Genomic DNA, 26,223 nt, shown 5'->3' on the forward strand with positions numbered 1-26,223 from the left:
CCTAACACCTGATAGAACTATTACCAATTTCATTATAAAATCAGCATCCTTTATTTTAAAAAACACTAATTTTCTCTTTAATAACCAATTATTTCACCAAAGGTACAGCAATGGGCACAGACTTTACACCAGACTATGCATTTCTTTCGATGGATATTTAGAGGAAATTATACTTTTTCCTAGATTTTTTTCATATGACCAAGATCAAAATATTGAACAGTTCTACTTTAAATATGTTGGTGATGGTTTTAACATATGGCCTAAACATCAAGATATTAAAAATTTTTAATTGCCACTCGTTGAATTAAACAAGTCAAAATTTATATCGCAATTGACTATGGCATATAATTAATTGAAAAAGAAAATATTTAAAATATAAATAATTTTTTAAACATTTCTGTTATTCTTCAAAATAACAAATGTAATAAAAGGAATATATTTTATAAAGAAATACTCTTTTTGCATTATGAAATGCTTTTTCAATAACATTGTCTGGAAAATTGCATTCTCTCAACCATAATTTAAGCTCTGCTAAACGCAGTTTTACTGTGGTATAATCAGATGTAAATAAAATTATATTCAGAAGTTATAAAAAGAATGCACATTATCCTTATTACAATATCCTCTGGGTGCCATATCAGTATTAATCAATTTGAAGTTTAATGTACTGATACAGCTAAAGTTATAGTTAATAAAGATTGTTGGCATATAATGTCACCCATTGTTCACAAAATTCTGATACATGGTTGTTCCATTTCAAAGCAATTTGATTTGCCAATTGCCCAATACTCTGAAAAAGCTCAGGAAAGTCTAAACAAGCAAATCTGAAATGTAAGGTTGCATCACACTACAAAAATATAGAGAATTGACACTATGAAAGATCAGATACACTACCTTTTTTCCAAAAGTCTCAAGCATTTCATTTGTAAAACACAGAAGTTATCAAGGAAGATTTTGCCTCCAGATGTATTGAACTTGTTATTAATTTAAATTGTGAAAAGAATTTAATACTATGACTTGTTTATTTTGTATAATGAATTGTGCATTTTTTTGTGTGTGTTAAAGACTCAAAATGCGCTTGGTTACGTGTCTGCTTGCATTTTGTAACTTCGCGCTTGTTTAATGTATGAAATAATAAAATAATATTATATTTTGGGTCAAGGAAGCTAAATTTTTTACTAAAAATAGTATTTACAAATATTAAAGTCCTCTAACGCGCATTTCTACGCGTACATGAGTGTTGTACGGGTATTTAGTGGATGTGAATATAATTTTAAGTTACTAATTTGAATTCTTTGACCCTAAAATCCCTATTTTGATGTATAGTATAAGCTTAATGTACATGTTGTTAATAGTTAGGTAATTTTTGCCGCTTTTTACTTGATCTGAGTCATTGTGCAATAGCAAGATTTAATTGCTTTATTTAATTATTTTTTTGTTTCTATTTTTGAAAAGAATTGTTTAAAAGTTTTTTTTTAAAGTTGACTTACTAATCCGAGCGTGAAATAATTAAAAAATACTATTTTAAAAAGAATTTTTTAAACATTTTTTTGCACTTTTTTGGAAAAAATGTTTATACAATTAAAAAATAATATATATAACACTTTTCAATCATGTAAATAAAGTTTACTCACTCATTAAACAATAATAAGGGATAACTTTAATAAAACGGTTTAAAAGATAAGTTTTAAAATACTTCTTAATGTAACAAAAAGTAATTTTTGCCTTAAGTTTGAGTTTTTTAAGTTTTGTTTTGAATCTTAAATATTTTCTATTTTGTAAGGAATTGTTTGTTTTTTTATTGGTTTGTTTTTTTGGCAAATAATTTATATATATATATATATATATATATATATATATATATATATATATATATATATATGTATATATATATATATATATATATATATATGTATATATATATATATATATATATATATATATATATATATATATATATATATATATATATATATATATATATATATATATATATATATATATATATATATATGCACTACCAGTCAAAAGTTTTAGTTCACTTGCTTTATTTTTCAACTCTATGCAATTTTATTCAAAAATTGAAGCTCCTTCCATTAAAAACTTGCATAACATTAATTTTAAAATTTTGTTTCTGACATTTTGAAAATGAGATTCATACATATATTTATGTTCATAGAGTATAGATTTATCATCATTACAATAATAAATACTTTAATTATATTTTAGTGTAATATTTGTTATGTTTTATTGTAGCAATTGTATATATTTTGCAGTAAAACCAACTTAATTAACCTTTTGTCACTGTTGTTTTTTTCACTTTATAGTTTTTTTATACAGTAAGAAATCGAAACATTGTTTTTGTTAAATATTGTAATGTTCATAGAATAATTATTATGAACGTTAAAACAATTTAAAGTGTTTTTTCCTAGTATTAAAATTTAAGACAAGTATATATTTTTTGTTTTGATTGACAAAAAATAGGTAAGTAGAGCTAAGTGTAGAAAAACAAGCTGTTTTTGCAATACACAAGGTTATTAAATACGAAAAATTACTTCTAAAACCAATGTTTCTCATAATGCAGTTATGAAAGGGTTGCAAAGAAAAGTGGGTGTAATCAAAGTTGTCATCATTAGGGGAGGCCTAGCCACATACACAAATTTATCTGCGTTCAAAGTAAAAGTGATCGTACTCAAACTGCTTTCAAAATTTTTCAAGAACTTAATACTATGCGGGAAACACTAGTATCTGTTTTAACTGTAAAACAATTTCTTCGAAATTACGGTTTGAAAAGATGCTTTGCTGCCAATAAAATTACTACTCAAGCTTAATAAAATTAAAAGATTAAAATGGGAAGAAAAACATGAAGATTGGATAATTCAACAATGGTCTTAAGTCTTGTTTGCTGATGAATGAAGATTTAAAATTTTTGGAGGAAAGTGTTGACAATATATTAGTCATTTAACTGGAGAACAACACATCATAAAACAAATCGTGATCTCAACAGTCAACCATGGTGGTGGGTCATTCATGGTCTGGGGATGCTTTACTGGAAAAAAAGTTTGTTGCCTTGTGAGAAATATGGGCATTATGGATTAAAAAAATTATATTGCAGCATGTATCTGTGTATGTGTCAGTCCTTCGAACAGCTAACTGCCAACCTTAAATTGTTTGAGGTCGGCGAATAATCACCCACCTCGTTTTTATGTTTTATGGTAACCTCTTTGTGCCAATAATTTTTTGCTGTCCTAATGCTGACCTCTAACATTTTGAGGTTGGCAATTTATTGCCGACGTCATTTTTTCTAATTCTGAAGGTATGTGTGAGTGTGTGTGTGAGGTAGAATGTAATTAATTACATTTGTTCACGTTACCGTAAACAAGTAGTTTTTTTTTTGAATTTTTACTTTTTAAGTAAGAGAGATTAGGGGGATTGAAAAATTATTAGACCAAACAACTTTAAAGTTGAATCCTTAAGAAAAACATCTAAATACTTTTTTTAATGAATTGCTTAAAGAAAAATAAAATAAGAACATTTTATATTCATTGATCTTTCAGAAAATATAAGAACTTTGATCTATAAGTAATAAGTATATGGATTTCCATATTTGAATAATGGGGCATGGTCCCCACTTTTTTGTAGTAGAATATTTGATTGTTTACTACCTTTCAGACTAACTAGAACTTTGAAACTTTTGACATATCAGTAGTGCCAATGAACGTGCACATTAAAATTGTGTCCAGTAGAGACAACCAGAGTGTCCATAAGGCTGGATAATTCTTTATTTAATGATCTTTCTTTAAATGTTTTAAAAAAGTACAGAAAATTCTATTAACACTAACCTCCAAGGGACCGAGGAAAACAGTGTAACTGAACAAATGTTTGATTTAAGTAAAGAAAAACAATTGCTTTTGGTTTTAACTATGGAAAACAGTTCAAGATAATAAAACTTTTAGTAAACCTGTATTCCGCTTACCGAGAATTACCTGTACATGTTAGTATTACCATTTTAGAATTAGAAAATACTAATTGAAATAATGATTCTTTTAATGATTAAGTATTTCTTATTAATGTTTTTATTGATGTTATGACAGAATTTTTTTTTTACTGTTGGATTTTAGTTAACTAAACAACTTGCTGTTAATATTTTAGCATTAAAAAATATCCATTTTTTTTTAATTCATAAAGTTTTCAGTTATACAATGTAAAGTTCTTTTAATACCATTACATTTAGATAGATGACTGTTTATAATCCATATATTTGCAAATCAAAATTCTCATGAACATGTGAACTTTCTTAAGATATTTCAAGAAAGATCATTAAATATAGAATGGAAAACTGAATGGAACAAAAAAATCTTTGAAGACAATATTTCAAAGTTATATTTACTTTGTTAAAAATAAAAAATAAATTTTTTTTTTTTGAGAAAATAAGTGGGGCATAGCCCCAAGTGCCCTAGCCCAATAGACCCTCAGTCATCTGCCTTGGAAACAATTTTAACACGTGTTCATTAGGACTACATAAATACTAGAAAACTTTATGGCTCTTGTTTGTCTGGATGGTAGTTTGTCTTGAAGGTTAAATCTATTGCAAGATTTTGCTTTAAAAAAGTAGGACATGTACCCCAGACCCCAATCTGGTGTCTTTTGACCCTGGATACAATTTTAATAAGCACATTCATTGTCACTACGAAAATGATAAAAATTTTAGTGGTTCTCTATTAAGCCTCTCTTATGCATCTGTTGTTGTCAGAATTAATGATGAATTATTAACTGCACTAATTGATTCTTGTAGTTCAGATATAAAAACATTACCCAATAAAAGAAAAATCTCTGTGGCCTTAACAACAATGGAGTCTAATTAGTATGTTGTTGGTCTGTCAACTTTAAAGTATATGGTTTAATGTATAATAATGTTTAATTTAGTGTCTCGGAAAACATTAAAAGCGTATCCACTCCTTTACTTTTGACTTGAAAAGTGCTAATCACCAAATTCCTATACAGGATTCAGACAAAAAGTATACAGCATTTGAGGCTAATAGTAAATTGTTTCAATTTTGCAGGATTCCAATTGGAGTAACTAATGATGTGTCTATGTTCCAAAGATCTATGGACATGTTTGTTAAGGAAGAAAAAATAATTGACTATGGTCAGGCACATCATTATGAAAAATGCCAATGGTTTCAAAATGCTTCTCAATTCTGATGCTAAAGGTTAAATGAATCAAAATCTGTTGCTTCAGTTTCTTTGATCAATATTCTTGGTTATTGCATTGGTCGTAACAACAAAACCGGATGCTGAACAATTACGTCCATTAGATTTACTACTATCTCCCTCTGACGTTTTATCATTTTATTGAACTTTGTATATTTTCTTATTACTCTAAGTGTTTTCCTTTTTTTGCTAATAAAGTTTGACCTTTAAATAATGTTAAATTGTTTTGATAAGTAGTAAAGTACTTGAAGTCTTTCAATTATTTAAACAAGAACTTTACATCTCCACTTTAAGTTCTATCAATGAGAGGTTACCTTTTGTTGTAAAATGTGATACATCAGTGGTAGCAGCCTCAGCTACCTTGAAACATCATCCTCAAACAAACGTAAGTGATATACATAACTTTCTATGTCATCTAGGAGTCACTTGTATGCTTCACCTTGTTAAATATAAAATCTTATCTTTTTCAACAGAGGTCAAGAAAGTTTGTTGTAACTGTCATATTTGTTCAGAATTAACAAATGTTTTATTGATTTGCAAATATCAGTGAGTTTACCAAATCCATAGGCCCAATGAATCATTTTAGCATAGATTTTAAAGGACCATCGCCAGCTAGTTCTAGAAATATATATTTATTTAAAGGTATTGATTAATATTCCCGGTATCCATTTGTTTTCCCATTTCTAGATCATTTTAACAATGGTTGTGAAATGGCTAATTTAAATATTCTCTTTTTGTGGTTTTCCAACATACACTTATTCTGACAGAGGGTCATCATTAGTTTGTGATAAATTAAAAACTTGCTTTACGCAGAAAGGAAATGCAACAAGTAATCCTATTTCATATCATCCTTTCAGTAAGGGACAAGTTAAGAGATATAATGGTTTGATTTAGAGAAATATTTGTTTGGCACTAATTGTGAACTTTGTGAACTAATTGATTTTTAGTTAAAAAAAAAAAGTTTGTTTAATAATTTTTTTTAATTAAAAATGAATTCAAGAAAATAAAGTGTTTTAAGTTTAAACTTTTCATCATATTTAATTTAAAAAAATACTTAAAAAAAGTACTTATGATTAACTTAGATTATTTAAGTTAATCATAGGTACTTTTTAGATTAGTATATTGCCTAATTATCAATTAGCAAGACCCAGGGCCGAATTCACGGGTAATGTGAGAAGGGGGTTGTCGCCCTTCCCGCAACACCCTATCCTCCTTAAGAAGAGGGAAGTGTCAACATTAAACTTAAAAATTATGAAATAAATGACTTTTTAGTGTCAAAGTTGCATTTTCGAAGTTTTTCTATTATCAATAACTTTTTTAGATTAATCATAAAAAGAATGTCGATTAGAAATGTTGAACAAGTTTATGAGTAGTTGACAAATATTTTACCAAAGTCAAGTTCTTTAAAAAAAAGTTGTTGATAGTTTTTTTTGCTTTGCTTAAGCACTGTTTAAAACTGTAAAGTAATATTAAATTTTAGTTATAAATAAATGAAAATTGTAACAACTATTACAAAAAAAAAACAAAAAAAAAAACAGATCTTTTTATTTCTTTTAATTTCAACCCAAAATGGCGTGATATGACTGAAAATTTATATCCGGGTTAGATTGCAAATGATTGACCAGATTTGGTTTCTCGATTATTTAAACTCAAATTACCTCCTTAATGATATTTATAAAAATTATACAAAAATTTAATATTTATTACAAATACTTACGAAAAAAACGATACTATTTAGTTTATGTTTTCCCTGTAATCACAATGATTTTATGGATCTTTCTTTGGTAACGGGAACTGTTAGATTGCTCACAACTAAAATGTTACCTAGTTAATAACTAATGGATAAGAAAATTTTATACGGGCCTCATTTGGAAAAAAATTAAAGACACATGAGGCTGCAATATTTATAATTTAAAGTTAAATAATTATTACACTTAGTAATGTTGGCTATCGTTTAATGCGCCTTAAATTTGTTTCTAGACTAGAATTGCTTTAAAAAAAAGAAAACAGCAACTTATTTTTAGTAAAGCTTATGATAGTTATTTGTAATTTCCTTATGACAATTTTTTTATAAGGGGTTTTTTGTTTACTATGGCTTTCACATAATGAATAATTATTCTTTCTAAAATTTTTTAAAGTTTATCACATTATCATTATTTATCAAATGGATAACATTTTGAATAAAAACAGAGTCACTTTGAAAACTTTTAAAAAATGGAATCTGTCAGAAATTTTTTGTACAGAAACTGCTGAAGAGAATGGAATTATGTATGTTGTAAAAATCTTCTGTAATGTATCTGTGCTTTATCAAGATAATATCTTGGCCAATACTAAAGGAGCCGTAAGAACATCCGCATTACGTTATATAAACAGGACACTAGAAATTAAAAAAGATGGCCTTTCTCGGCATTTACAAAGTACTATCCACAGAAATGCGACCTAATTTTCAAATGACCTGAAGGAAAATAAAGAAGCATATGCAAACAATGAAGATCGACAGGTTAATAGTCAGCATAAAATAACCAAAACTAAAGTGTAATATATTACAGTTTAGTTTTGGTTTATTAATACAGCAAACAATAGATTTTTAAAACGTTTTAAAAAAAAAAATTAAAATCTATTTTAAATATGAGTTTAGATTTTATTTGTAACTTTTGTTTCACTATTAAAACTGTAAAAAGTTAAATAATAGAAAGAAAAAATTATTTTAATGATTCTTAATGCAGTTTGAAAATAACAATAATGCAATTTAACCTATAACAATATAAATATGTAAGCTAAGTTGAGTTACTTTAAAATGCGTTTAGCGTTTTCTTTATGCAGCGAAATTTTGTAACAAGGCCTGATATTCAGATTAGTATATTATTGATAAATAAAGCCTTTATCAGTATATCAATATAGGTCTTTAGAAGAGTTAATCACATAATCATGCTAAAAATAAAACGAAATAAAAAACTACAATTCGTATATAGGTTTTATCTAACTGTAGAATGCACTCATGAATTAACAAAAAAATAGCAAAATGAATCTTTTTAAAGTTTTTTTAGTTGTGCTTCTAATTATTGATTATTATTTTTTTATGTTCATTTTAGTACTTCATTGTGTACTGAAATAAGCAGTGGTTGTACAGAAATATTTCACAACATAATTTTCTTATTTCACAACATAATTTTGTTCTTTAAGTACAGTAATTAAGAATTATTTAAGTTTGTTTTAGTCCTCATTTCCATTAAAAAGTTTATTTTTGCTAATAAAGTTAAAACAGTTTATATCTTATACAAGATGTTTTGCATTTGTGTAACTGCACATTCCAATACAAAAGACATTATTAAGTTAAATAATTAAGGCTACAGTTTTAAAGTTTGCAGAAGCAATCACTTCAGTATCTAAATGTTTGTTTATATCAGGACTTTGTCTGTTTGCTAGCTCAACATTGCTAAAATAAATTTTACCTTTTAGATTTTTAAATTGTTTTGGATTCTGATATATGCCGAAGAAACTTTATTCTGCATATATTGGAGTTCAAAACAATTAAAAAATATCATATGATTAAACATGTTTTAACTATGGTTAGCTAACAAGTTATGAATTTCTCTATTACATGACCTTTTTTTTTCCATGTCTGTTGGGGTAATTAATCCTCGTTTGTCCCATTAGAGTATTTTAATAAAATTATTTCATTTCAGTAAGTATTGATCGAAGAGCTTATTGTCCAGGTGAACATATATTGATAACTGCTAAGGTTCAAAACAACACTACTACTGACATGAACGGAATGATAGCAAAACTCTACCGACATGTAGAATATTGTGGTAAAGCAATAGTTTTCAAAAAATTCAAGACAACTTCTGAAAAAATTGCTATAATGAAAAGTGGTAGGTACTTGCAATTAAATAATTAACTTTTGTACAATATGATTTCAATTTGCACTGCAAGATTACATTAGTATGTCAACTAGCATTTAAAGTTTTTTATCTAGTGAATTGTGACTGAAGTCACTAATCCAGTGACTTTTAGCTGTAGTACCAAAGAATATTAAATATAAAACCATTGTCACCACCGATTTGTTTCAATGTTTTTTTTTTAATGTATTGATAATATTTGTATCATTTTATTTTAGTTTTTTTCAGTTTTGTACAGTAGTATAAGTTGATTAGATAGGTGCAGTAGATTTAATGATTACGCTAAAACAAGAGTTTTAATACAAGAGTTAATTGTGACTGAAGTCACTAATCTAGTGAAACGCTAAAACAAGAGTTTTTATTTTTTCAATAGTTAGTAAAGCATTTTTACTTTTTTTTACTTAGTGCTATCGTTGTTATTATTTTTAATTATTTTAGCAGTGATACAATAAATATAACTTGTTGTAATAAAGCATAAAATTAGTTAACAGATTTTTCAATTTTTTTTTTTTTACCTTTTTCTTCTTCTTATTATTTTTTTTATTTCAAAAATAAAATAATCAAACTCATGCAAACAAAATTTATAAAAATGAAACTATCTAATTTATAAACTATAAAAATTTATAGAAATCTATCAGTATAAAAGCTATCAGTAATAATTTATAGAAATAAAACTATCAGAAATAATTTATAGAAATCAAACTATCAGTAATAACTAATAAAAATAAAACTATCAGAAATAATTTATAGAAAAATCTTTCAGTAATAACTTATAAAAATAAAACTGTCAGTAGTAGTTTATAGAAATAATTTATAAAAATAAAATAGTAATAGTTTAGTAAATCATTAGCAGATAAGACTCTTAAAATAAAAATTAGTAAAACTTTATAAGTCATTTTAAAAACTAGTTTAACGAAAAAAAGTAAAAAAACAAATTTTAATTAATAAAGTAATTAAACATATTTAGTAAGTATAGTATAAAACTTTTTGATAAAAGTAGTAAATATAACTTGTTTTGATCACTTAAAATACTTGTTAACAATATATTATACCTAATCATAATTTGTTTTAATGGCTTGCATCAGCAGAGAAAAAGTTTAAATTGTCAATAACCAAAATGCAATAATTTGGGACTCTGAACTTTAGAATGAAGTTTATCTGATTCTAGAATCTGGATATTATTTAATCAGTTAATATTTTTCTTAAGTAGTTGTTACATTCATGGTGGTTTGCAAATAGTACATGTACTTATCTTAACAAAAACCTTGCAAATAAAAGCTAATAAGTATATCGTTAATGCTAATAGTAGTATTAATAATAATAATGATAATAGTGTTAGTACACACACAAATATATAAATACATATATATATATATATATATATATATATATATATATGTATATATATATATATGTATATATGTATACATATACATATAAACACATTTACTTATATCCTCCTGTATTGTATACATGCATGATATACATACATATATACATGCACACAAATATACATATATACACATGCACACAACTATACACATATACATATACATACACATGTATATACATACACAAATATACACATATACATATACATACACATATACACACACATGCATGTATATACACATGCACACAAATATACACATATACATATACATACATAAACGCATGCATACAAACACATATACTTGCATAAAACATATACACACACATACACATACACATATATAAGCAAACACATAAGTGTATATATATATAGTTTAAACTTTTTTCGCTATTGTTGTTTATCTAAATAAGTTTCAACTTAGCTCGATCAATACCAAAAGGACAGTCTTGCTTCTGGGAAAATCAGCCTTTTTTAATTCCTGCAACTTGTCCCACTAGTTTTAAATCTAGTGTAATCAAAGTCTGGTATGAGTTGTCTGTTGAAATAAATGTTTCTTGGGGATCTAACCTTACTGCAAAAATTATTGTTGTTATGGGTACAGTGCAACATTTATTATCAAAATCTGCACCTTGTCTTAATTCTCAATCTATTGAATGTCAAACAAATCCTGTACTTCAAAATCAAACACCAAGTTAGTTTTTTAATATCCTTCTTTTATATATAGAGAGAGTAAAATACGTACTAAACATTGTGTGAAAAAATAAAAATTGTCCAACAACACAATAAATATTGTACAACAACATAAAATATTTTTACTTTTTTGTTCTTTATATATTATGGTTTTTATTATTCTTTGTGACTTGTTCAAAAAAAGATCATAATCATTAAATTAGTACACCTTAAAAAAAGGAAAACATGCCCAAAATTAATTTATATACTCTGAGTAAAACAAACTTTAGTAAAAAAAAAGGAAACAGGCCTCGTTAGTCTGAACCAGAAACATAATCAAATGATTTATTATTTCAAAAAATTAACAGATTTTTGTTTAGGGTTACTAAGTTGGCTCTGGTGCTACCTTAAAATTATGCATTTGTATCTAAAACCTTCACAATTCATATTTTATAATTGACTTTAAAAATATATATATTTTTGTAACTATTTCCTGAAACATTCCTTTATATTTTTGGTATGAATTGTGTGTTGAAATAGATGTTTCTTTTGGAAACCTACTTGATCCAACTGTAATAATGCAGATTGTTTTGGGTACAGTGTCACCATTTACTGTCAACCTGGTTCTTATTTTAATCTACTCAACATCAAACGCCAAATTATTTTTGTAATTTTCTCTTTTTTTCTTTTTATAGAATAAAACACATACTAAACATTGTTGAAAAAATAATAAAAATTGTTCAACAAAATAACAAACGTTATGCCACAACATACTAAACATTGTTCAACAATACGCTAAATATTGTGCATTAATATACAAAACATTGTGCAAAACATTGTGCAAAACATTGTGCAACAGCATTGTGCAAAACCCAGATTTGCATCCTGATTTTGTAATGCTGTAAATAGGCTCTCTCAGCAGTTGTTCGTTACAATGCTACTCACATTAGGTTCAATTTCAAGGTGATCTTCAACTGTGAAGACAAACTTAGCAGGTATGCCTGTAAATGTGAGTGGGTGTGTTCTGCCGCTAGAAAGTGATGCAGAGATGATGAGGTCAGTAGAAATATCATCTTTTGCTTTTTGAGCATTAACAGTAATGAGTTGGTTGAGACCAGTTGCAATTTGCTAGAGACAAATCTAATTTCAGTTTACCTCGATGTTGATCTAACCTACCGTACCAGCTCTCAAAGAAGAGACATAACATGAGACATAAATGTTTTTGGTAAAACTCAGGTTAAGAGATTTTAAGGTTGACTTTTAAGAAACGACTAGCAAGCACACCCAGCATTGGCTGTATTAAACCTTGTTGTGCAATTTTCATTGGCAGCATCGCAGGGTCCAGTTTTGTGAGATCCTTTTGTCATTTCTTAGAGCTCTTTGATACTGACTAGCGTGACTTGCTTAAGCCGAAAACTTCATCAAGCTCAAATCTGTGTTTTTCTATTTCAATAGGAATAGCTCTTGCTTCTTTATGCATTTTACAGTCTTGCTAGAGTGGTTCGCCCAGCCACGCAGTTTAGTTGATTCAGGAGGTTGTACACTATTGAACTCAAAATTCAGCATGAAGATAATAGGCTCTACAAGAGCTGGTGGTTCCTCTGATATTTTCCCATTAATATTTCCATTTTTCCATTTCTCAATACCAATCCCAAATACCATCTGTCAACTTCAATTATTTCATCCCCACTTCTCAAAACAAGCTATATAAGAGATCATCAAGTGACTAAAGGTTAGGAGGGATTTATGTGAAGAAATTTTCTAATTTAGTTTGGTTTTTGGCCAAATGAAGTAATTTTTTAATTTTCCTCTCTTGCGAGAGTTTCAGCTTAAGTTGTGATACTAACACTACTTTCCATATGCCTTCTTGATACTGATCCAAACTGATCAGCCCGACGCGAAAGAGTTTTTTTAAATTCTTTAGAGCTAGTGTTTGAGCTAAGGTCAAAATCCATCCCATTTATTTTCTCTTATAACGCACCCCATATATTTCCTCTTATAACGCACCCCATATATTTCCTCTCATAATTCAATAGTCATCAGTTGTCTATTTGGTAAAGGTACTTAAGAAAAATATTTTCTCTTGCAATAATATTAATTTTTTTAAAAGTATATATTGAAATATATATGTATAGTATAATGGCTGGTAATAGCACTAATCAGATGAGTACATTTATGAAAGCGGCTCATAATGAAGTACTGATCGGTATTGCACTTCATAAAATAGTGACATTTGACTGACATGTTAAAATATTGCAAAATGGAAATAGATCTCATCAGAAAAGGAGGCTAAGCAAAATCTCCGTGGTCAACCCTACCATCTATGTCCCAAAATTATGCTTAAATACTACCACGTCCCTGGTACTACCACGTCCCTGGTAGTACCGCGCTCAACTTGTTTCTCCGCGCAGCGGCCTTGTTTGTCGAGGTTCGTGTTTCGGAGTTATAGAGTTGAGAGAGGGTTATAACCACTATTGAGTAGCCTCCTCATCTGTAGTGGCCTTCATGGCCTTGAGGAGGTGAATAACGAGAAAAAAAAAAAAAAAAAAAAAAAAATCCAATTTAAATATAGAGCAGGAGCTAATATAAAAGAAATGACATGGGTATCATCACTTTGGCTTCTGTGTACAATGAGTTGTTTTAAGTGAGGCCTGATATTGACGAAAATCAGTGTTCAGCCTTAGAAGCAAGCCTATTATTTATCAGTATTATAAGTTATTCTTTAATTGGAGTTATATCACTCTCTCTGTACCAGCACAAGCATTTTTCTGTTAGAAATAATAATTGCAGCACAAGCCATTATCAATTTGCAAACACGCTTCTTGAAAGTTCGAGAAAAAAGACACACTGTTTGCTGCATTCAAAGCAGCTCAGTCACTAGCCGCTTAAGACTGATCAGTGCTAAACTTTTTGTAGCAGGATAGCCCACCAATCATACTGATCTCACTATGGCCATCAATGCTTATAGAACTGCTTTTGGTGCAGCTGTTAAAAATTTCCTGGTATCAGCTTTTTCAGAGCCAGTAGAATTATAAGATGCATGAATTAATTTAATTAGCTATGCTCTCGTAGCTTTATCTCTTAGAATATGCGGTCTTTTTGCTAATGTGATTTATTTTTTATTAAAGATTTTATATCCTTTATTCTTAAATCTTTTGGAGTTCAACATATATTTGAATTTTTTTTCTCTCATTTTGCCTTGTTTTTGATTTACTCAAAAAGCAGTAGAAGCCAACACGTTCACCTGAACAAATAAATACTCGTTGGTCCTCTGAGTTTTAATCAGGCTATCAAGGGCTATAAATCAGGCTATCAAGGGCTACATGGTAAACGTAGTAGGATATTGTTTTTGTCCAGCTTATTTTTCGATCTGAGCATCTCACAATATAAATGAAACCTCAACAAATTATTTGTTCCTGTAACCGTGCATGGCAGCACAGTCTTTCACGCTATCTTTTGTAGCCCTATTTTTGACGCATTTTTAAATCACAAGCGGTATGATAAACATACATGATTTGTTCGACATACATGATTGAGGTACAATAAGTACCTGAGCCATTTATGATAGGTAGAAAAAGATCTTAATATGAAACAGCTTTGAGGAGATCTTACCATCTTATAGCAACACTGCAAATCGGTGCTTTTTAATTGCATAAACTGGCAATTAAAAAGCACCGATTTGCAGTAGTAGATGGTAGTCTTGACTTAAGAAAAAACTGTTAGCATGTTTCTTGTTAACTTTCTGTTAGTTTCTTCAAGTTAATCTTCTGTTAGCATATTTTCTAGCCTTTTGCAATGTTGTCTAAAATATTCCACTAAAAAGAGAGGGCAATAGCCTTGCATAAAATTTTTAAGTCAAAAAATCTTTAGTCATAGATACACCATCACAATGCTTGTTTGGTTGCTTATTTGGTAACTAGTTTCCCAAATTTTCTGGATTACTAGAGAATTACTTACTGATGGATCAAAATAAAATGTCTCGATAAAAATTTAATAGTGTGAAAAAACTGTAACAATTTTTTCCTATCTTTTGGTAAAATGTGTCTGTTTTTTATGGCGATTTTTGATTGACATTGAATTTTACCAACATCAAATTGTGTCTAATTTATGTTTACATCATTTCTATGGAAGACATTTTATTTACTTTGAAAGACTAGATATGTAACACTGCATGAAATTTTATAACGTAACTTCTGCATGATAATGTAAAAAAAGTTTTTATGCTATGGTTAATTTTGTAAAAGTATTTTTTTCAGAATGTTAGGAAAATATAGGGCAGAAAAGAAAATTTAACTATTGATAAGTTTTAACATTAGTAAGCAATATTTGGATTTTTCATACTGTGTACTTATGGTGATTAAAATAAATTTTAAATAATTTTGTATTATTAGGTTTAGCAGATACCAATCAGCTTTCTCCAGTTATTGATCAACAACCAGTAAATCCGAAGTTATTATCTCAACCTCCTCCCAAGAACTATGGCTCAATGAATAAACTATGACTTTTATGTAGATAAGCATAATTTGATTTCTTAAGCGAATTTGTAAAAAAATAAAAATATCATTCAAAAATGAACGTTTAAGTACAAGAAAGATTCAACCACAAAAACGCGTTTGGTTTGTGCAATAAATTATCATAGAGCTCCTTAGCAAAAGAAAAGTTTACCGTTTGCAAGTAGCTGAAAGTAGCATATAATAGATATCCTTTGCATTTTAAACAACAGTCTTTTGTTTCTCCTGCCAACATGAAGAAAAAAAAGTTATATAAGATGCATTTAATTATTTTTTTTATAATCAAATTAACAAAAAATATGTTATTTTATTTTTCATATATTTTCCTAGCAATGTTTTTTTTTAAAAGTTAAATAAAAATTTGTTTTAATTTCTACATATCCATTAGTGCCCGAAGCGCTTTAAGCGTCTTTTTTTTTTTTAAGCCTCTGGCATCAATAAAGTTTTTATAACACTCGCGTGTTTTTCTCATTAATCAAAAAAAACTATTATGTATTTTATTATTTAGAAGCCATTTTAAATTGACTACCTGTATCCAACCTGTTGTACTGTACTACACAGGTATGGAGTTACCTAGAATCTAATAGATGGTTCTTTGAGTTTTGCACTCGATTTTAGCTTTTGTATGGACACAATTTTCACCTATTTTTAAAAGTATTTAATGAAGTTTTTAAAAACTTTTATCAATAAAGTTAGCGCCATTTTTTTAAACATTATCTTATAGATGTACCGGAATTCCGTTCCGGCCGAAATTTGTGACTTTTACAGTATTTCAGACCTAAATGCCAGAATTTATTTTTTACCTTTTCAAAAAAAAAATCTGACACAGACTGTGTAACAAAATCATTGTCTTACAAGACAATGAAGAACAAAAGGTAAACCTAGGTAAAAAATACCAAACTAGGTAATAAAAAATACATAATACAATAAATAAAAAATACAAACCTAGGTAAAAAAATACAAACACAATGTAATTTTATTAGCAGTAATCAGTTAAGTTAGGATATCTAGAAGTTTAGGAATATTGTTGTGTAAAAAAAGTTGCTATCTAGTTTTGGGCAACAAACTAGCTTTTTTTTGATCAAAATTATTTCCTGCCTCTGAGAACAGTTTCATTTAAAATGTTACTTAAATTTTAACTAATTAAATTGTTATTAAAAGTTATTTAATGATGTTCATTGTAAAAGAAGTAAAAAAATTATATGTATTATAAATATTTTTAGTCTTAATAAAATTATGGATCAGTCTCTCTTTTCTACAATCTCAAAACAAACTCGTTGAAATCAACGGAGTATGAAATCAACGTTGAAATCAGCAGAGCACCTGTATTAATATTACTGGATAAGGGGACTCCAACTTTTCTGCAGCATCTTGCGGTTTATGCTCAACCTAAATTTGCAATGAAACTTTTGTTATCTCCGTCACAATATTATTATAAACAGCATTTATATATTTATAAACTATGATTTTTTACTTTTTAATTTAAAATTTACGTACGCTGTGAATCAACTAAAAAACATTTTCTTACACTGCATATCCGCATGATTTTTTTGGCTACTTCTGGAGCAGAACGTTTCAGTTTTTCTCCTTGTTGCGGAAGCAAGCATAGCATAATAATCTTTCCAATCTAAAACAGTTATATAAACCATATGAAAACAGAAAAGTATTAAACATACAAAATTAATTACATGCAAAATATTTTTTGAAGAAAAAAGTACAATATCTTGAATAAAAGTAATGTAAACCATAATGTTTTTTAGATGCCATTACAGTCACAACTTTAATGGTAACACTATTTAGCAGTAAAGCATAATTTATTATTGTGTCTGAGACAGTCTGATTAAAGGTTTTGAGCATATCAAACATGCAGTCTAAATATTTTAAATTAAATTTCATATCAATTTAATAAATATGCTACTATTAAATACAATGCCCAAAACTATATCATTCTTGATTTCTATAAATTTCTTTATCAATTTGATTTCTATAAATCATTTATTAACAAACTGTACAATTATTTTGTAATCACTTTTACAAAACTATAAATATTATACACTAAAGATTGAGTATACAAGTAAAACACTAGTGTACAAAAAAAAAAAAATTAGTAAATGTACCTGTTAATGACAGAAAATAAGAGGATGACTCGTATAAACTTTTAGTTTGATAAAATGAAGCTAAAATGAATTATATGCAACGGTGATATACAGTGAAGAGATTACAACGCATTGACACACAACAGAGAGATTACAATGCAAGTTGCTAATATGAAAAAAAGTTGGTAGGCATTTAAATTTATATTCAATTGATTTAACTAATTTTAATAAACACCAGATAACTTTCTTTTAGCATTTTCCAATCCTCTCTCCAGAAAGCCATGATGGTTAGCAGAATCATAAAAAATGCTTGCTGGAAGTAAAAGTGCCTTACTTATCACTGCTGTCACCGAAATCTTTTGATACCAATCAAGATAGTTACCATAAGCACTTATCATTTTGTGAACAACAACTTGAACGATGTGCTGTCTGGTATAGATTGAAACTTTACCATAATCAACCTCTTTAGTATATTGACAAGAACTCTACAAAGTAATATATAATATTGCTGTTCATTAAAAAATTACTGTTCAAAAAACCTTGAGCATTTTTATTGCTAAAAAACCAAGTAAGTTATTGCTTGAAATATTATTACTGAAAAATCAATTAAGTTACAATTGTATAATAGAAATTAAAAACCATTTAAGTATTGTACTTACAGGGTGCTGTGCAAAAAAAGGCTTTAATCAAATTAGCCAAAACAAACGCTTCATTAGCAGCTTTCATTAGGTGGTTGTTTTTAGCAGAAACACTAGATTCCGAGAACGTAATACTAGGAGTTAAAGTATTTTGATTTGGCTGCAATGAAGACAACACTAATGGTGAATTTAATATCGGCTGTATCGGTAAAAAGGATTTTTTTTTTTAATTTATAAAAACAGTTTATAAAGTTAAAACACGCAAGTAAATGCTAATTTCAAAATATTACATAGTATTTTATAAAAAAAAGGTTTATTAAACAACTTACTGAGTAGCCATCTTTAGTTGTAATTTAAATTAATTAACCAAATTAGCATTGATTTACTACTGACCATCTATGAGTAGAATGAGAATTGATTCTGCTAAATGCTTTATTGTTTTAAAATCAACCTCATTAACTTCTGTGCCATCATTTTTGTAGACAAAGCCAATAACTTTATCTTTTTTAATTCAAATTTGCAACACACTGGAATAACAATACAGAGTCATTTAACTTTTTATATACACCGCACAAATGCAGACTAGTAAAGTGAATATATATGAATGCACAATAACAACTTCATATACAATTAAACAATTATACATATTTAATAAAAATATATTTTTCGGTTTGAAACGCATAAATAAAAAAACAAATATTTCTATATTAAATTTTTATTCTAAAAATTTGTGGATCTCAGATTTATAAAGTGTTCATATGTGCCGTCTTCTCTGACAATACATATGGCGCTGTATGGATGATATTCCTGAAGCTGATTTGTATGTAAAACAAGCAGAATTGTTAGATTTTTTAACTTCAAAAGAATGAAAATGTTCATGAAAATGTAATATTTCAAATGGATAGCATACAAAGTATATTTATTTTGCAAGAGAAATAATGCAGTTTAGTTCGCCCAAACTAAGGATGATTTTCCACAATTTCATGACACAAAACATAGCCCGGCTTGATTTCATAGCAGCTAAATCTAACTGAATGAGCAACATATATTTCATCACAATCGTTCTCGTTTAAAACTGTGCGCAAACTATTCGATACTGCTGATAGTAATTTGCCTATAATTACTGTATCACATTTGTAAATTCGTACATAATCTGTATACAAAGACCCACTAAACCATGTACTCGCTAGTTAGAGTTGACTACTATGCATAATAGGTTTTGCAAATATTTTTAAAATTGCGAACAACAGAAAAAAGTTCTTTAGCAAAACCAAAACTTGCCTAAAAAAGCATACACCAGTACCTGCTTAAAGCCCACTTTTTGGAATAAGGTTTTCAATCATTAAAGTCAGATTTCTTATCAAACACCATAATTCAGCAACTTCAATGTAAAAACTTTTTAAGTTAACTTCTGGTGGTTTGCTGTTTTTGTCAGCCAATGAATAGTTACAATTATTGATTGCATTGTTGACATCTGTAGGTTAAAATATTTTTTTGTCTATCAGTGATTGCACATTTGATTACGACAGGGAATTTGTTTCTATTGAAATCATTAACAATGATTCTAAAAATACCTTAATATCATGCTGTTATAAACCGCCACAAACATCAACAGAAATATTCTCAAATCATCTTCTAAATATTATTTTGAAAAGCTTACAAGAAGAAAAAAAGTTTATTTATCCTAGGAGATTTTAATCTTAATGCTCTAAATTATGAAAATAATAAAGAAACACAAAGTTTTTACAATAATTTATTTCGGTTTGGAGTAATTCCTCTTATAAATAAACCAATCCGAATTACAAAAAATTTGGCAACACTAATAGATAATATACTAACAAATTCTTTATTTGAAATCTCCTTAAAGAAATGATTAAAACATCTATATCGGATCACTTTCCGATATTTATTTTAATAAATACCTCAAATAAAATTAAAATAAATAAAAAAAAAACAATCACAAAGCGGCATTTTTCTTTGGATAGTCAGGTTAACTTTAAAAGTGAGTTAGCCAATATTGACTGGTCAAATTTAGAATCCTCAAATGATACCAATTTAATGTATAATACGTTTATAGATATTTTTTTATTTCTTTATGATAAACACTTCCCCAAAGTAGTAAAAACAATTAAATTTAAAGACATAAATTCACCTTGGTTGAGTAAAGGTCTTAAAAAATCATCTAAGCGGAAACAACGATTATATATAAAATACCTTAAAGAAAAATGCGATAAAACAAAATCGGAATACAAGAGTTATGCAAGTCTCTTTGAGAAAATTAAAAAAGCTGCTAAAGCTAATTATTATAATAAACTACTTGAAAAGCGTCAAACAGATTCTAGGAAAACATGGCAATTATTAAATGAAATTATTGGTAAACCAAAAATTAACAAACCGTGCTTTCCTAAAACTATAAAAATCAACCACAAAACAATTGATGATGAAAACGTCATTGCAAATGAGTTTAACAACTTCTTTGCTAATATAGGATCTAAACTTGCATCCCAAGTTCCTAGTGTAAATAAATCTTTTGATAAATATTTAGATCGTAATAAAAATGAATTGAATAACGAAAAACTAACCATGTTAGAATTTAACAATGCTTTTAAAAGCCTAAAAAGAAACAAAGCAACCGGAATCGACGATATCAATAGCAACATTATAATTAACTGCCAAAACGAGCTTAAAGTTCCTTTATTTAAAATATTTAAACACTCCTTAGAGAAAGGTATCTTTCCTGAATAACTGAAAACTGCGATAGTAAAACCTATTTTTAAATCAGGAGATACAAGTGAAATAGGCAATTACAGACCAATATCAATACTTTCTACATTTTCTAAGATACTTGAGAGAATTATGCACAATAGAGTGTATACTTTTTTTAAAAAAATAAATTTTATTTACTCCAAGCACTTCGGCTTTCAAAAAAATACATCAACTGAACATGCAATCCTTCACCTAGTTAATGAAATAAAAAACTCTTTTACAAACGGAGAAGTTACATTAGGTGTATTCATAGATTTCTCTAAGGCTTTTGATACAGTCGACCACAAAATATTATTATCAAAGCTTAACATGTATGGCATAAGGGGTAGAACGAACAAATGGATAGAAAGCTACTTAGAAAAACGTGTGCAATCTATATACTATGCAGATAATAAACTCTCTAACCCTTCTATATTAAAGTGTGGTGTTCCTCAGGGTTTAACACTTGGGCCTTTGCTTTTTTAATCTATGTTAACGATCTCTATCGAGCATCAAAAAGAATTTCAACTATAATGTTTGCTGATGATAGCAACTTTTTTATCTCCGGAAAAATTATAAACGAACTGTGCGTAGAAATGAATCAAGAATTAGAAAAAATTACTGGATGGTTTAGGGCAAATAAACTTTCTATTAACTCAAGTAAAACGAAGTTTTCTTTATTTCATCCTTCTTATAAAAAAAAAGAAGTCGAATCTTCTCTTTCAAAAATGTTTATTGAAAATAGAGAAATAAGTAGGGATAATGTTACTAAATTTTTAGGTGTTTTTATTGACGAAAATCTAAATTGGAATAAACATATCGCCTATTTAGGTAGTAAAATATCTAAAAGGATCGGAATAATATACCGATCACGCCATTTATTGAAAAGCCGCTACTCAAACAAATCTACTATAGCTTTGTTCAAAGTTATTTAAATTACGGTATAACAGCACGAGGTAGTACCTATAAAAGCAAACTAGAACCTCTCTATCGTAAACAGAAGCATGCTATACGAGTAATTAATTTTAAAAATAAAAAAGAACTCACAAAGCATCTTTTTGAACAGATGTCTTTACTAACATTGTTTGAACTAAATATATATAATGTTCTAAGTCTTATATATAATAGTAAAATGCAAAAAACTCCTTCAATTTTCTATAGTCTTTATAAACAAAAGCCAGAGTATAAATACCTGTTGCACACAAATAGTACCCTTTTAGAGCCTTCATGCAAAACTAAGCTTGAGCAATTTAAAATTACATATCGTGTGCCTTATATCTGGAATAAGTTTTTATTACTTAATCAAAATATTATTAACCTTGAAAACTTAAATAGCTTTAAAAAACTATTAAAAAGAGTATTTTAAAGTATAAAAATTTACTTACTGATTTTTTCTAATTTTGTTCACTGCTAGCTTCTTATATAAACTCTTATTTTTTAATATACTTTAATATATATTTCAAACATTGCGTTAGCAATAGATGTGGTAATATTAAGAAAAAGTAATGATACATGTTTGTACACCGCTTTACATTGTCATATATATATATATATATATATATATATATATATATATATATATATATATATATATATATATATATATATATATATATATATATATATATATACATATGACAATGTAAAGCGGTTCTTGATGATAAGACCTTTTGGTCTTCTGCAAGTTTCCCGCGTTCTTCTTACAGTTCCTATTACAGAAGTTTGTTTATTATTTATGTTTGTGATTTTCTTATATTTTTATGTATATTCAATCTTAACGAATCTTTATTATGTAATCACGAAAATGTATACTATGGAACAAAAATAAATTAAAAAAAAAAAAAAAAGAACAAGGCTTATTTCGAAAGGTACAATGCCTTCTAAGACACCATGCATGCAGTGGTGGTCTGCACTCTGGTCTATGCAGTGAAACTGTGACAAACAACTGACAGGACAACCGAGTTTAATGCCTGATTCTTAATTATTTGTAATTATTCCTTCTACTTTCTGCCACACACAGATTATATTCTGTTCGAGTATTCCTACCAAATTCTAATTGTTGCAATAAAGGTACAACACTATAAAGATTTGGATGGTATGAATATTTATCTGTGTGGGCATCTAGCGTATACCATAAACCAACAAAAAAATGCTATCAATCTTTGACTGATACTTAGAAGCAATATTATCTATGACTGATACTTAGAAGCGTATCATCTTGTATAAAGCTTCAAGTTTATGTACACGTGTATGGCTCCCAAGCACATTTGTTACTTCAAACGCATCAATGAAAAAGTGTATTAAGAATGTTGTTTGGTGCTGAAGGCACAAATGATGATGAAAAGTATGTGTATCAACAAAATCTCGCATTTTATTTTGGATTGAACTTGGCGCGCACTGTAGGGAAACCATCCTCAATGAAGCTTGTTTCAATATTTTGCAAGCAGGATAACAATTGGCGCAACATAGCATTCGCCCTCTACTAAAACAAAATGCATTGATTACAGTACCATAAGGTTTTGTTGCTCTTCGCGTATACCTAGTGATAATTCTGTTGCCTTAATATAGTATCCATGTTCTTTTAGCCGTTTGTTACTTTTATATATAGTATCAGTTTTATTGAAAATGCTAAACATACTTTGGACATCATTTATCGCATCAAAAACAAATTCATTATTTGGAACTATAAAGATGAAAGAAACTGCTAAAGTTTCAATTGTCTTTGAAGCATAAGCAGCAACGTCATTTAGTAGGCCACACATGTTTTTAATAGTAACCTGCGAGTTGTAAAAACTAACAGATACTTAAATAGTCCCTTGTTATAGATATAGAGTTGACAATTGTGGCATTAGTGCAATCCTGATGTGGATTACTTGGAAAATTTGTATCAAATGCATCTTTGTGTGACTCGCTTCGTAAGCTGTTGCTGCAACCTCCATTATTGTTGAAGTTAAAAGGTTGAATACTTGAGAAGATTGATGCAATCAATGTTTCTTGACACTGCATGGGTTTTGATTGATTCTCTGTTTTTCTGACTAAGAAACTCTTTCTATTATCTCCTAATGAGGGTACAGCTCTAAAACTCAGTTTTATGGTATTGAGGCCAGCTGGTAGTCAGGTTTCCCGAACTCTGTGGTAGCTCTCAGAGAGGCTGATTCCATCAATAGATGTAAAATATTAGATTTCTAACAGTGCTATGTTTCACATGGATGTAGTCCCTGTTCGTACCTTTGATAGGCATTGTGAAGGTCAATTTGGAGCCCTTTCTTACGGTCTAAGGTTTATTAACAGTAATGAGGCGATTGCTTGAACTATTAAACAGTTTTCTGAGTACTACCTGAGCTTCAAGTCCAGCTCTTCAAATAATTTAAAAAATGACCAAAGTTTTAATAACTAGATGTGGAGAGTTTAAGGTTAATTTATTGCTCTCGACATCTTGAAAGTCTTTGATAAAGTTTGGGTTGCTGATCTTTTTCATAAGCTATCTTATGGCCTACTTTATACACGGCCGGATATGTTGCATAAATAGGCCGAAAATTAGAGTTACAGTTTTTTGCATTCAGCTATTTGTCACACTGCACATAGGGCCAGAATTGTCTAAAAATTGCAGAACTATTTATAGATTAAATATGGACATATGATATAAGTTTAGAAAGGTTTTTGGGGCCAAGGATTTCATTTTCGGGCTCCAATTTTGGTTTGGAGTGGTCAAGACAACACAAAGGGCTATTTTAGGGGTTGTTAAAGGTGGTTATGGAGTGTCTCAATAATTTTAAACTTAATATAACACGTTGTTTGTTTAAATATAGGCAATTGCTCTGGGCATATTAGTTCTTTAAAAGTGATCATGACCGCTGAAATGGTAACTTTAGGGGTGGTTGCACAGGTAGGTGTGGTCATGGGTCGTCAAGGCATTTTCGTGATTTTTATTTATTTTATATTGTGAACATAAACAAATAACGTTCAATAAAATGAAACTTTATGAACATATTATATATATATATATATATATATATATATATATATATATATATATATATATATATATATATATATATATATATATATATATATATATATATATATATATATATATATATATATAGGGGAAAGGCGCCTATGATGGCATACTTAACTTTGAAGCTTCATTATTCAGTATCCTGAAGACCAATAATAAAAGTTTTGATATGGATATATTCCTTGTTACATCTACAACAATAATTACCTTGGGAGTTTACATCAGTTTTATTTTTTTTATAAGTTATTCTTATTGTAAAAAAAAGCACAAGTATGCCATGATAGGCAACCACTGCTCCTATGATGGCATAGGGGAGGATGGGGCTAGTTAGGATCGAGGGTAACTTAATGATTTCATTTAACTATAAATTCTTCCCTCAGAAAAGACAGAAATTACTTGAAACCATCCTAATTTACCATTTCATGCTACACACCAGCATTGTAAAATTTTGCGCATGCGCATAGGATATATTGCGTTTTACATATTTTTTGGACCAAAAAAAAATGTTGGAGCATCGCTTTCTTTTAACTTTACTTAAAAATAAGTTTTTCTTATAAAAAAAAAAGGTTTTCCCAACTCGTCAATATTTCAACACCCCCAACTCGTCAGTATGCCATCATGGGTAAAAGTCATCATTTTCATTAAAACAAGCTGTGTCTGCTTTGTTCAAAAGATAAAATTAAAGTAACTATTCCACTAAATGTACAAAACTTGAATATAAAATGCATGAAAATTTCATTTCTGCACAGTTAATAGTAAAATCACAATCTTAAATATATGAAGGAAATGAAACTACAACAGCACATCCCAAAATCGATTTTTTGTTGATTATAAAAACAATATTTGTGCACAAGGGACGTTTTTTCACTAAAACTAATGTAAATTCAGTATAGTCATGTAGGTCTAATCATTTTTTTACCAAAACCAGTTTTAATGGAAATATGACCGGTATGCCATCATAGGCGCTATGCCATCATAGGTGCCTTTCCCCTATATATATATATATATATATATATATATATATATATATATATATA

The 26,223-nt window shown here is 28.3% G+C and overlaps 1 protein-coding gene across 2 annotated transcripts in view; it reads left to right on the forward strand.

Annotated features, from left to right (window-relative positions):
- Positions 1-16,049, forward strand: part of LOC136081949 (arrestin domain-containing protein 3-like) — a 65,916-nt gene extending 49,867 nt beyond the window's left edge. The window contains exons 4-6 of one of the 2 annotated variants that reach the window (XM_065800402.1): positions 8,901-9,089; positions 10,931-11,200; positions 15,570-16,049. In XM_065800402.1, the coding sequence (XP_065656474.1) occupies positions 8,901-9,089; positions 10,931-11,200; positions 15,570-15,679 (569 nt within the window). In that variant the 3' untranslated portion in view covers positions 15,680-16,049. The remainder of the gene's footprint in view (positions 1-8,900; positions 9,090-10,930; positions 11,201-15,569) is intronic. The other variant, XM_065800403.1, reaches the window with a different exon arrangement.
- The last annotated feature ends 10,174 nt before the right edge of the window (positions 16,050-26,223 follow it).

Source organism: Hydra vulgaris, chromosome 06 (genome assembly GCF_038396675.1).
Source record: "Hydra vulgaris chromosome 06, alternate assembly HydraT2T_AEP".
Classification (NCBI taxonomy): domain Eukaryota; kingdom Metazoa; phylum Cnidaria; class Hydrozoa; order Anthoathecata; family Hydridae; genus Hydra; species Hydra vulgaris.